This window comes from Ochlerotatus camptorhynchus, unplaced genomic scaffold (assembly GCF_037179485.1).
Source record: "Ochlerotatus camptorhynchus isolate MF236.1 unplaced genomic scaffold, CSIRO-AGI_Acam_v1.1 ptg000080l, whole genome shotgun sequence".
Taxonomy (NCBI): Eukaryota; Metazoa; Arthropoda; class Insecta; order Diptera; family Culicidae; genus Ochlerotatus; species Ochlerotatus camptorhynchus.
Window position 1 is genome coordinate 867,989 of NW_027040570.1, and position 14,859 is coordinate 882,847.

General features: G+C 36.4%; 1 protein-coding gene across 10 annotated transcripts in view; it reads right to left on the bottom strand.

The window, feature by feature from the left end:
- The window catches only part of CLIP-190 (Cytoplasmic linker protein 190), a 289,367-nt gene that overhangs the window by 80,660 nt on the left and 193,848 nt on the right, over positions 1–14,859 (bottom strand). For 7 of the 10 annotated variants that reach the window (XM_065217808.1, XM_065217810.1, XM_065217812.1 and 4 more), the window contains one exon: positions 7,868–7,927. The exons of the other annotated variants lie outside the window; for them this stretch is intronic. In XM_065217808.1, the coding sequence (XP_065073880.1) occupies positions 7,868–7,927 (60 nt within the window). The remainder of the gene's footprint in view (positions 1–7,867; positions 7,928–14,859) is intronic. 10 annotated transcript variants of the gene reach the window in all.

The following is a 14,859-nucleotide window of genomic DNA, read 5'->3' on the forward strand; positions in this document are numbered from 1 at the left end:
TAACATTAACTATAACATGTTTAGCTTAATCTCAAAATAACCTGAAATGTGATGCAGATTCGAAGGTCGTTTGTTCATAGTTTCATGTTGAAAATTGTTTGATTGTTTGTTTAAACATACGTCTGTATGTATGCATGCATAATCGGTGAGTCGCCGACTGTTCGTTTAGGTGGTTTGAGAAAGCTTAGAGGTTATAAGATTTTAAAATTTTATGGGCAACTGATATGGTTTTAAAATAATATTCCGATTAGCAGCTGTCCACAAACTACATAAACCAATCATGAGGGATTTCAGACCCAGGGTTCATGTCTCAAATATGGGCTTGTTTTAATATTTAGAGGGTTAGCCAAATTGCTTTTGGACAACACATAACAATGTTACAAACTGAACTTAATAAAAAATACAACATATAAGTCATTTTAGCACACTGAAAATGAACTTGACACTTTTTTCAAAATTGCTCCGAAAATTCAGATTATTATTTTTAAACAAAACTATTCAGAGGGCTGTACTTTATCAGTAGTGCAATTACAAATTCGACTATGTAGCATTCTACTAGATATTTTCATAAGCTTTCATGGAAAAGTATGCAAGGATAAATCAATCTGTTTTAGCTTGCTAAAACGACTTGTCTACCGACTCAATAAAAATTGAAAATCCAACAATTTAATTAACAATCGAACCAACCACAATGTGGCGTGACAATCGAACCATAAGAAAGAGGAACTAATTTCCTTTTCAACAAGATAAAAACATCAGAAATCCCCTTAAAATTACCGTGATTTTGGCTTGGTGCTCGAAGAGTAAAAGAGTCTTAGCAAAATAATATGAACAACTAAATCTTTGAAATAAGGTGAAATAAGCTGAAAATGGAAATTTTTCCTCCAAATAATTCACCGATTGGGTCATTTCATCAAACCTTTTGAGAAAACACTAAATTTTAAAAATTTCCGAGGTTGTGAAAACCTAAATCTAGCTATTTCAATTGTCGCAAGATTTACTTTTAATCCGGTCTGTGTTATTTCATTGACGGTTGGTCGGATAGACAATAGACCTAATGACCGTTTGGTCGAATGCTTTTTAGGGCATATAGATTTATAGATGTCAAAAGTGATATTAGAGACTATGATTAGATGTATTTTAGCTTTCATAATATTTATCATATCTATATAGACACATCAGCAGTTCTTAATATTGTTTGCCTTTTTTGAAAGGAGCTGGTTTTGTTTTTCTTAAATTTCATTAGACTATAATTTTATTTAGTTGAAGATGCTAATTTCAAATAACAGACTGTAGTGGTAATTTTTATACGATAGATGGAGTAGATGAAAGTATAGAGTTGATAGTTCCGTTAGAGTACGGCAGTGTGAACATTGTATATAGATAGTAGAATAGCGAGCAAGGCCAACTTTTAAGGAAGGCACAAATCGGTTTTTTCATCTTTCTTTACCAAACTCCCCCTTTGGAGAGGGAGTGTGAGGGGTGTCCCAGTGGTGGCGAGGGCGGAACTATCAACTCTATACTTTCATCTACTCCATCTATCGTATAAAAATTACCACTACAGTCTGTTATTTGAAATTAGCATGTTCAACTATGTAAATCGTTGACTTCACGCAGAAGTACTACTAAACATTTAGTCAAAGTATAATTTTTTTTATTATTTATTTTATTTATTATTTCACAAAGTTTTTCAGTTAGGTCAAGTTCTACTGTGATTTTGGTGCTGTGTATAAATTTTGCCAACAAATTATTATCCCTTATTTAAGAAGAGTCAGTCTTGAAAACAAAATGATTGATCATAGTCACCCTTTTTTATTTTATCACTCTCGAATCGGACGCTCACTCAAGCAACGTACTTATGACAGTTGACATTGAAAGTTGGTCACTCACCGCTCCACTCAATCAGTTGTGCTGTTTACACTCTTCTTCATAGCGAGTGTCATCTCAGCAGCAATTTTACTATCAATCAGTATTGTTGACATTCGTTTACCTGTCATTGATGATAATCGTGACATTCATTTTTCCTATAGTAGCCTCCGGTTCTAGCGCACGAAGAAACTGATGAAAATTTCATTTATTAATATCGCCTGAAGGATTCTGTTTTTTCAACGGTTATTAGAAAAGTTACCGTCAAACACCCCTTTGATAGCAGGGGAGACTTTGATCAGCTCGTGCAGCGCTGAGCTGCTCACGCATCAAAATTATCCCTATCCATTATCCAATCCATCATTGGATATTATCCCTATCCCTATCCGGATAATTTCATTTGTGTCAATAAATCTGGAGAACTTTGAGATTTGGACGTATTTGATTTTGTAACCAAACAGGCGAATCACCGATTTCACGCAAATAAAAGTTCGATCTCGCAAGGAGACAATACCAAATGATATGGGGATCATTCCTCTACCTGATTTTGGTGTATGCTTTCGAGGTTCGGATTTTATTTGCGAGAAATCGGTAGATTGACGTGTCTTGTTACAAAAGCAAATACGTCCAAATCTCAAATGATTTGTTAACACAAAAACGAAGCTCACGATCATCAAAACATCAACCATCATTACTTGTTGTCTGTGTCACACTCAGTCTTGACGTCTCATCATCTAGTCACTCAGTCGACACTCATGTTCCGAATGTCAGATATGAACGTCACTCTTTCGAAGGATTGTCAGATAGCTCAACAAGTCAGTCGAGGTTTGGTGTGGTGTCATCGGTGAGATTCGTTTAATTATGCTTTGGTCTTTTCCTTCGGCTACGTACACTCTCGTGACAATCGTGAGATTTTGCAACTCTGGTCCTTGCATGTTTCAATTCTGATTAGGGCCCATGCATTAATTATGTCACAAAAAAAAACAAATTACCCCCTCCCCCCCTATCGTGACGTTTTTCCTATACCTAATGCATTGATTGTCACAAAATCTTAGACCCCCTCTCCCCCCATACAGCGTGACATAATATATGCATCAACCCTTAATTGTTATGCAATTGCGTCTCCGAGATCAGATGCGGAGGAAATATCGTAAATAGAAATGTAGAATCGTAATTTAAATCTTTTTTATATGCTCCTATCGACTTGATTATAGTTTTAGATATTGGCTGTTCAGTCTTTGGATGGATGGACTAATTATTATTTAATCTTCGTCCAATGAACCTACCCTCATAATGGATCGACTAGTCATTATTTAATCTTCGTCCAATGAACCTAACCTCATAGTTTAAATTCGCTGCTGCATAAAAAGACCTCATGGAAATTCGAGTGAATTGTTTAAATTAATTCTATAATAAAGGGATAAAGGGCGAGCTCTTCTCCCTATTCATTGAAGCATCTTCCTTTTGGATGGCTTGTTTTCTGACCAATTGGCTGATCAAGTTGTTGGAAGGAGATTCTTAACTGTGCCAAGGAAATGAATAGGCGAATTGCCATTTATCATATTGAATGATTATGGAAAGCTTCAGGGGGGGGGGGGTCAACTTTGAAATGATTATTTTTTATTCTGAGTCTTGAACATTGTTTTATAATAAAGGGACTGGAAGTTTTTTTTTTATAGACATAAGATTTTAAAGAATTTATAAGATTTTGAAATTAAGGTGTTTCGCTGTGAGGTCCTTATTCTAGTAATCACTTCGAAGCTTTAAGTACACAAATATCAGCTTCCAGGACACGTACCACAATGAAACTGTTACTCCACGTTCGCTGCACTGCATCATACATAAAGTAGCAATTCCAGGTGGAATGATTCACTAATATCTGAGATTTGCATAATTGAAAATTCGAAGCGGTAGTGCATGTATAGCCTTCGTGGCGACCATTTGTGGACTCTACAAGAAATCACAATAAGAAATAAAAATCACGCTCTCGGACACATAAAAAGATAAAGGATCCAGAAAAGGCCAGAATCTAGGATCTTATATTTTTTTCAAGATCTCATACTTAAAAAAAAATATTGACATCTCGAACTATAATATTTGTGCATGATGACTAACAAAAGCCTGCATAACTCTGGAACTGCGAAAAATTGTTTTTAATTAATTAGGAAAAAATAAAGGGGCCTATGAATATAGGGTATACGTCCCTAACCTCGGTCTAATATGCAGCCATAGATTACGTTTTTAATCATAACTCATCAATTAATTTACCTGCAAACGATATTCTACTGCTAAATGGTATTCTTAGATATGCTCATCATGTCGTTTGCTATCAGGAACCGCAAAAAGTTGAAAAACTTACTTTTTTTAAGACAAAAACTCACCAGGGAAATGTATGTAATATCGGTCTATTGTCCCCAAATTGGGTCTATTTATGGATGCAACTTCGTCCTATCCTGTTTGATTCTCAAAAAAAACGCTCTTGGTAACGTTTTCTTATGTATTTTTTTTTATCACTATCACTGTTAACTTAATACTCTTCATTCCTCAAAACATTTCTTAGAGAAAATTTTACGAAAACTACATTAAATCACTCAAGTTAAAAATTAAAAATTAAAAATTTCGCTTATCGTCTTTCGACCGCAGAATATCTAAATCAAAACATTGTGATGTTCATTATACAGATTTGGCAGAAAAAATCTCCCTTCCTGTTCGTTCCTTATCATCCAAATGCAAACCACATTGTTGACGTTACTCTTATTGCTATATGCTGTCAAATGAATTTCATGGGCCAAAGTTAGGAACATAGAAAAGAAATGTGTCCCTAAAGTTGGGTCCATGATTTACTTGTGAAAACGTTGTTAAACAATTAAAATAAACATAAAATATTCAAACAGTAACTGTGAGTTTTACGTCTAGTGTGTATTATCAGGTAATTCCATTCAATAAATGCCATAATCAGGCCATTTGATGATCGTCAGTGCAACCTTCCCATCTTAACCTTAGAAGTCATGGCGGCTAAAAACTCCGAACAGAGTGATATTCTCAACCAGTTTTATTACTTACGAGAGCTGAAAATGTATTGAAATGTTGTGATATAAATTGATTTGTGTGTGGTACACATTTATCAATCATCAGTGATCAATATTTTCCTTATTTTTTGTGTAATATTCCTTAATTAATTATTTATTTGCGTGATAGGCCGAATGAAAGGACTAGACCCACATTACATACCGTAACCCTAAATCAAGAAAAAACATTTGAGAATCCAGACTTTTGAAACCAAATCGTCTGTTTGTATTAAATGTTTCAAAATCTTAAAACATAAAACAGAAAAATTTTAACTTCCAAACTATCGCTCTTCGACAATGTACCCCTCTAACCTCGGGTAAGCCGCAAGTATTCGGCCCAACTCCTACTAGACATAGAATTAAGTGAATTTGGTTTGGCGACAAAAACTTTGACCGAGCTTTAGACAAGGATATTAAAAACAGCTAGCTAGCTAACAGCAATGCAGAATTGTAAACAACAACTAATATTTTTGAAATGCGGTCTGAAACTTCAGTGCAATATAACAGACAAAACACAGGAATACAAATGTATAATTGTCGCAGCCCACATCTACCAGCTATTCCTAAAAATCTCCTTTTCCTTGTCTCTACTGCTGCCACTGCTTGTAATTAGAAAGGTAGGCTGTGAATTTAGAAGAACTAAAATGTCGGACATGCAACGAGTGACACAGACACTGACGATATTTAACAAATCGAGCTATCAAAATATGTGTAACGCATTGCTGATTTGTGGAGTTGTGTTAAGCTTAAATAAGGCTTGTTCAATCTTTAGGTCAGCTAACTTATTGAGGTTGGATTATGGGGGTATAATTCGCTTCATGCACTACTAATCAACTATATATTCAGCCTGATGTTAATCAGCTTTGTACACCTAAAATCAACCAATAATCAGCTTCTGTTCTTAATGTTCAGCTTGAATTGTAACTTGGGATATTCGGTGAAAAATTACAGGAAATCTGTAAAAAATCACCGAACTGTTAACCGAACGTTCAGCTGTTGAGATTTCGGTAAAATAATCTAAGTGTGTAGTTTGGATTTTTTTTATCTAGTTCGTTTAGAAACTGGATATCTTGAATATTTTCTCTTTGGATATTGGAATCTTTGATCTAGTTTGGATTTTTTTTTTATCTAGTTCGTTTAGAAACGATCTAAATAAAAAAAATTCAAACTAGATCAAAGATTCCAATATCCAAAGAGAAAATATTCAAGATATTCATCGAACATTAAAATCAAGTCAAAAGAAGTCAACAGCAGAAGTTGTACCTCTCGATGTCGATCACGTTCAGATAAAAACAATAGAAGCTAGCTGTTTTTAATATCCTTGTCTAAAATTCGGTAAACGTTTTTGTCGCCATAAATAAAAAAAAAACAATTTGATGATGAATCTAGAAGTTAAGACTACATTTTGCTTACATTTCTCCAAAGGGAGCACCAGCTCGCCCTGGGACGATTGCCAACTTTGTGAAAGCACTGAATTCGAATGTTTTACGGATGGGAGCTACTTACAAGATTGGTGGATAGAAAGCGGCTTTCATTAAGTTCAAGTCGGAACAAGGTAGGAAGGGCGCTCTCATGAAAAATTCATTCGGAACAGCTTATTTTTCATTATGCTGGTGAAATTACACCGGAGGCCCGACATTCCATACTTGCTAATGTACGATCTTCCACCAGAAAAACCCAACCGCAATTTATTGTACGGAAAGTGGACCTCAGCAGTGCTCAATAAGCCTTAAATCAAATCACCCTAACAAACATTGAATCCATTTGGTTAGAAACTAACTGTGAACAACTTATTTAAAATTGATGTGTCAGTCAAAATGCGAACCAGATGATTCGAGAGCCACCTATCGTTCACACCGTAAATCAGACGACTACGGTGAGCTGGGTGCGTCGTAATAATGCCACACGACACCCCAATTAAAATTTTTCTCGAAAATTATCCGACTGAAACTAAATCGTTTGAAAAAAATCATGTAAAATTATGCGATATCTAGCGCACACGTAATTAACGCTATAGTTGATGTGAATTTGCTCGATATGTCATGTAAATTTAAGCGCGATGTACCATAAATCAGCAATGTTGTATACAATCTTGCAAACAATTTCGAACATTTTCCCAACTTTAGCTCAAAATTAAACGAGGAAAAATTTTACGCGATGGGTTAAGTTCAGAATTATTTTCTGTGTAGAATTTTTTTCGTAGGGTTTCTGGCAAAAAAAATCAGCGGCGATTGTAGCTATATGAGTAGAATAATAAAAATCACAGGGTGAAATAGAGCAAAATGAACCACTTCCCGGGCCCTGCGCCAATCGATTTATCGGCAAATTTTCGATAAGAAAAGCATCACTTCCCGTTTGAAATCCAGCGGCGTCTCAACTGTGGGAATTCGGGTTCGTTTTCTTTCCCACTGTGCAGCGGAATGCATTTAGCCCCACACACATAATACTCGTAAAGCATCCCTCTTAATTTACGGAAAACATGAGCCATAATACTGCCAGGGACGACGATGGGGTTGTGTGCCTCCTTCTAAAATATTCATACGAAGATTCCCTCCCTTGCCTTGTGTTTTTGCCACAAGCATTTTCGGATGGAACCACGTCCGCTGTAGATGGAAAATAATTAACAGCTTTCCCAGCACAGGTGTTAGTCCCAGCACCCCGGAAGTAAGCGTGAATTATAACAACAGGTACGTGCGCTGTTCTATCCGCATGCTTAAAGCTTTAGAAATGTCCCATCACCTTACCTTGAGGACTCTCTCGGTAGCGTCGCCCACCCGCGTTGGTTAGTCCGTTTGAACTTACCTTGCATGTTAGTGTATGAGAAATGCTCTAATAAGCTGGAATATCCTTTTACCCTTCCTGTCTGCACCTAACCATGCAATGCACATGATGCACCGCACAGAGAGAGAGAGAGTGCACCAACAGCAAATTACCTGAACTTCTACGTCGTCCGGTTGCTTCCCAGTAGAGATCCGAACCGGTGGTCGAGGCAGCTTCACAGGACGACGACAACAGCACGAAGATGTGTGATACGACAGGTGCGGGAGTGTGTGTATGTATCATAAGAATGGTGTAAATCATGCATCGCAGAAAGGATCCACCAGTTATCGTGTTGTGCGGAGATGTTGGGTGCATTTTTCAAACATACATGACACACAAGGAGGTAGGGTTTATACACAAAAAACACGGTGCGAATCATACGGTGTGGAGAACGATGGACAGATATGTGGGAATAGATTGAATGAGGAGAAAAAAGTTGTGATACAAGATTAGCTAGCTACTTCAATAAATACGTGGATGTGGGAGTGGAAATTCAAATATACAGGTACTGAGATGTGTTGCTGCAAGGAATCATACTGAAGACGATACAATGTGTCATCAGTCATCATGTTTATAAGATTTCTGTCATCAGAAATGGAAATCTTTTGCATTTGTATTACCTTATGTATCCATAGAATTGTACACACTAAGAATAGTGGAAATGGCTCTAATGTTGGCCTATGGATCTAAGATCGGGGACATCGCTAAAAATCTGCTATTTATCAATTTTATCTAGATGAACGCGTCATTGGGACGGTACTATTTAATAGATATTTTTGGTCGCTATTGAAAATTTAGTCGATTGCTGAATGTATGCATGGGCCCAAATTAGGAGCATTTAGGCCGACATTACATCCATTTCCCCTATATAAGATTTTCTGTCATCAGAAATGGAAATCTTTTCCCGTTTCTATTACCTTATGTTTCCTTAGAATTGTACACACTAAGAATATTTCACAGATTTCTGTGAAATTTGACCGAAATCTCATCAGCTTAAAGTTCGGTGATTTTTCACAGTCATTTATCACACATATTCTGCGAATTTATAGGAACACTGTGAAAAATCACCGAACTGTTTACCAAACGTGCAGCTGTTAAGATTTCGGTAAAATGTCACAGAAATCTGTGAAATATTCTTAATGCGTATACTGTGAATTTTCTTCGAATCATCCTCGCATCTCCACGGAGTAGTTTTCAGAAGTTCCCCAGAGTAATGTAGATATTCTCTCTGGTATTCCCTTAAATTTTTGTTCCATAACACTCTAACAATAATCTATAGAAAATTTCATGATATTTGAAAATACTATAACGAGATTAACTTAAGAACCAGAAGTAACCAACGTCAATTCGCATGTCCACAACATAAAGCCGACGTGCGGCTAACATAGGGCTTCTAAGCTTCATATTGACCGCATGTCAACCCTACATTGCAAAATGGTTACTTAAATGAATTCGTCATCAGGGTGGTTACTGGATTTAGGTCATTGAATTCCCGGTTTTCTCCGAGTGCCCATCATAGTTTTTCCGGTTTCACCATAAAAATATGGAACACGCGCATGTATAAATTTTCAGAACTATTGAAATTTATTAGACTTCGAGCTCGCAACAAAATTGCCAAATCATGTTCCATACAAAAGATTTTAAAAGTCTCAGATTTTTGAAATATTTCTTGGTTGCATGTAAATTCTTCGAATGGTGCTAGGCCGATCGTTATAAAATGATATATTGAATTTGGAAGTTAATTTTAAAACTATAAGAACCACGAAATAATATTGGAATCTCAAACTGAGAATGAAGGTGACGAATGCGATTTTTTTTTGTAATTTTCATGCTAGACCAATTTTTAATATTCTTGGGAGGAGGAGACCAATTTTTAATATTCAATTAGGAGGAGAATTCCAAAGGAATTCGACTAGAAGTTCCAGATAATTTTTAGAAGAATTTCAAGAAATTGTTATAAGAACTAAAGGTCTATTATGGGGATTGAGAGGAGAGTTCCAGGGAAATCATACCAAATTGGAACGCATTTTAGGAAACATTCCACAAGGAAATAAAGAGGAGATTTAAAAGTTGACTAACCTTAGATCAGCTTTTGATGTTCTTGAATTTTTCGAGACATCGCAAAATTTTAAGGTTTAAAGAACACAGATTTAAAAACAAAATCGTAGATTGGCCAAAATTTTAAAATTCTGCCACTTTAAAGAATTGTGCACAGAACTTTAAAGAAGATGATGAATGCGTTGTGAGAAGAATCGTAGACGAATTTTAGGGAGAATTATGAAAGAATTCTGATGAGAATTCTATAGGAATTCGACTGGAAGCTCCAGATAATTAATCATGTTTTGTTGATTTTGAAATCATCCACATCCAGAGGGCCAGTCACTTTCGCATGTACTTGGAAAAAAATCCGTTCCCGAAAACGGGAACGGACCGTGAACTAAAAATCACGGCCAGCTATCCAGAACAAAATTTTCTCAAATATACACCGTGAACTATGGTTCACGGCTGTGGTTCACGAATATGGGAACTCTTTTTTTCCCGTGTATGGGAATGGTAGGAAACCATTTGGAAATGCATGAAAATTTGCAGTTTTTATTCATTATCGTCTTTATGAGCAGTTTTAGATGCACAATAATTGCACGAGTACATTACTATGGCGAAAAGGTAAAAACCCGTTAATTTGTTTCCTTCTGTGAAAGCATGTTTAGTCACAAATCGTGGATTTTCTAATATTCTCCATACTGCAAAAATGATTTTCCTACCGATGAAGGGGTGACATCTCTAGGATCTTCAGTATAGCTGCTACTCAAATCATATAATTAATTTATAGAAGTATTTCACGAAAATTGTTAGGAGAACTATGGTGAGTGCTGAAAAGACTATTATTCGGAGGCCTCTCTTAGCTCAGCCCGTAAAAGTTTAGCTACAAAACAAGACCATGCTGGAGGTGACTGTGTTTCATTCCCGGCCCAGTCTAGGAATTTTTCGGGTCTGATAATTTCTCGACTACCCTGGGCTAAAGTATGATAATGCAAAAAAACGTACAGGCATACAAAGCTCTCAATGCGAATAAGATGAAGAAGGGGATGAAAAGAAGAAGTCTAGGTAAATTTGAACGAATTTCAGGAACCATTCTATAAGGGAATACAGAAGAGATTTCAAAGTTGTTTTAGAGCTGGGACAATTTTGTTTTCAATAAAATTACTTTCAGACAAATGAAATATTGTTGAATTGATATTCAGTGTACAGAATATCATGCTTTCTAGTGCCCAATATTGAAATAAAATAAATTGAGAAAACGTAGAGATGGTAACTATCCGGATATCCGGATAGCGATACTTAAAATTTATTCTCCCTTTAAAAGTTTTCTTTGTTACTGTTCTAAATATTTGTCAAAAAGTTGTTGTTTAGGTGCCCATGTTACCTGATGTAGAATGGCAGATCTGTTAATTTCCAAAATTTAATAAAATTGAAAAACAAACATATCCGGATAAGCCGACTCCCAGCAATAAGTTGTTTAACCTTAAATAAGTCAAACTTGATTATGGGTGCGCTGCAACCCTAACATTGTCCCCAATAATCAAATTATAGATGATCATAATTATCTATGTAACACTTTAACTACGTCAAATGCAGCCAAGGAGGGTCCCTTTTGATACATTATATTTTTTTTTAAACAAACCAGCATACGGCGGAATGTCTCCTACATTTCAATCAATCAACCAAAGAAAATTCTGAGGAGAGCTCCATGGAAACGTCGATAATAATTTAAAGGGAATCAAATTCTGACGATGGCTCAAAACAAAATCTTAGTTGTATTTCAAGCCAGCTAATAAATTGCTTCAAGGAAGTTCCTAGAAGACATAATATTTAGTATTTTTATGGTCAACAAGGAATTTTCTTTAGGAACCCAAAGAGAACAATTCCAAGGGTATTTTGAACATATTTGCAAAGAATTATGAGCAGCATTACAGGAAGATTAGGAAGATGGTTTCCCTCCCTATTCCTAATCTAGATCTTAGGAAGATGGTTTTGGGGCCTCCCTTAGCTCAGTCGGTAAGGTAAAGGCGCAGCTACAAAGCAAGACCATGCTGGAGGTGGCTGGGTTCGATTCCCGGTCCTGTCTAGGGACTTTTCGGGTTGGAAAATTTCTCGACTTCCCTGGGCATAGAAGTATGATTGTACTTGCCACACAATTATACTAATGCAAAAATGATACCAGGCATAGAAAGCTCTCAATTAATAACTGAAGAAGAAGTAGGAAGATGGTTTCAAGAGATTTCTAATGAAATCCAAAGAGAATTCCAAGGAAATTCCAAGAGATTTTCTCAGGCATATTTCGAGAAAAATTTCTAGGAAATTCTGAAAAACAGTCCCAAGGATTTTTTTTATAAGAATTCCAAAGTAATTTAGGGACTTTATGTACACACTAAGATTATTTTATCGAAATCTGTGAAATTTTACCGAAATCTCGGTAAACAGTTCGGTGATTTTTCACAGATTTTCTGAGATTTTTCACAGATATTCGATGTAAAATTACAGGAAAACTGTGAAAAATCACCGAACTGTTAACCGAACATTCAGCTGTTGAGATTTCGGTAAAATTTCACAGATTTCGTAAAATAATTTAAGTGTGTAATTAGGGCGTTCTACATAATTCTGATAAGAAATTCTAGAAAATTCTGAGGCGAACTTCAAGCGAATTCTGTGGAGAAATTTTCTAGAATCTGTGACATAGAAAGCTTTCAAGGTTCAAAAACAAAGTTATGCCGGGCAACGGACATAAAAATTGAGATAGCGAAGCGAAGAAACAGATCAAGATTTTGGACTAGAAAAAAAAACAGAGCAACTTATTTTAAGGTTAGGTTATCTTTATTAGCGAGAGTTTCAGCCAGAGGCTGGTTCATGTTTTAACATATTTTAAGGTTTAAACCGAATTCCCGGTTATTTCCCGGTTGTTTTCGATTCCCATTTAGTTTTCAGTTTTCCGGTTCATATCTGCGTCATAGGAGCTTAAAATGCTCGTGCCAGGAAGGCAACTCCCACATCTGGACCCTACCTATCGACCCATCAACTCATGAACCGGGGAGCAACGGCTTTACTTCTCATCCGAAGGAAGGCGTGATCAGAGATGTTATGCCTCAGAACATCCCGGTGGCGCCGACTGGGATTGAACCAAGGCCTGCTGGAGTGAGAGGTAATCACGCTTACCACTACACCACCAGCGCCGTTTTGTAGGTTTTCTAATTAGCTACAAGTTTTGGTCATAACTCAAATCGGTATCTCTTATGCATCACGAACTAGAGCGTGCAGAACTTGTTACTGTTTTTCAGTGAATGTAAAATACATTCACTAAAAAACAGTAGTGGCTTCTGTTCGCTCTGCTTCTTTATGCATAAGAGATACGGATTTAACTTGTTTACAAAAGTTGTAGCTAATAACAAAAGCTACAAAAGCTCTATACATCATTTTGCGAAATGCTGTTGAAGAAAAAAGTTAGAGACAAATGAATGTAAATGAATGCAAATGATTTTTCATGCCTAAGCATAACTACACAAACCAACAAACATAACTACTAAAACACTAAAGCTACCATACAAACGTCAAATGTCAAGCATTACAAAAGCCAAAATGAACTAAATTTAAAAAAAAAACTGGCTTTTAAATTTCACAATGACGATTTTTTGATAACTTTAAAACGCCGAAACTGTTTGGAAACCTCCGAAATTTGTTGTGAACGAAACTATTGCCAAAAAAACGTATAAATTGCCCTAAAACTTCATGGAAACAAACTGCGAAAAACCCTGAACCAGTGCTGAGATTTGTCATTGTCACTGACAGACTTTCGCGCGATATTGACTAAATTGTTCGTCACATAGTCACTGACAGACTTGATCCTCAAAAAAAACCTTCGTCAAAATCTCATTCATTTTTTCGTCAATGACAAAGCTTCACCTGGTAACAAAAAGTGTAATTTAGTACATTCTGTGTCACATTATTGTTATCCAAGTAGCTCAGGACGTAGATGCTTGTTCATTAAAATGGATCCATGTAATTTTTTTGGTCAAGTCATTTAATTTCGTAACAAATTTAGCTAATAAATTAATCTGCACATGTTCGTCACTGACAGTATTGTCATTGACAATTGACATGGTTTGCCTTGACTATGACTGTTAGCTCCAATGAGTGACCAAAGCAGAATTGTCAATATCACCGTGTACTATCGAGATTTTGCAGCACTGCCCTGAACAGTGATGAAAAATATCATGACACTCACTCGAAACTCGGCAACGCATCAACCGACAAACGCTGACAGAACGTTTTGTCACGCAGTGAGGGGTAGAGCCATGGCAAACAACAATCACCAGTAACGGTCGCTGCTCACAGGCAAAACGTAACACTCGCTGCTGATGCCTACAATGCCTACGCATTCCAAGTTCGTCTCGGCAAGTGCGACTGTGTGAGTACAAACAAAGCTGGATAAATTATACGGAAGCTGTTGGGCTCACTCAGCAACACACTCACATAAGCAAGCAAAGCAGCAACTACTTCAAAACGAGCACAGATGAGTGTCGTAATTGTCGGGAATGACCAGATCGGTGATGGATAACCAAAGACGGCATTCACCAGTTACTTCTTTCGTCCACTTGTTGGATGGTCATATTGGTCATTAGACTGATGCAAAATTTGAAATTTTCGCTCCACAGTGTTCAAACGGTTTCAAATCGGGTCCTGATTAGCCTCCGAAAGTTTAAACTCATTTGATAAGAAACTGACTTGGCACAAACCAGTAGAAGTTTATATGGAAATTACTATGGGAACACAAAACTTTTTGTTCTTTGTCTTCTAGCCTTTTTCCATATTGTACTGTTAACAAATTCTATTGCTATTCTTATGAGAATTGTTATCAGCTACAACTTTGCAGAAAATTGTTTTTCAGCCAAACGTCAAATTAAATAGTTATTATTTGTTTAAGAGATTGATAATTTTATGGCAAGATTAAGCAACTGTATTGTGGGCAACACTGTATTCTGCAGTGTGACATAGTAGCCATGATTTTTGTCCTCTATTCTACGCGCCATAAACACCAATGTTGCCTGCTGAA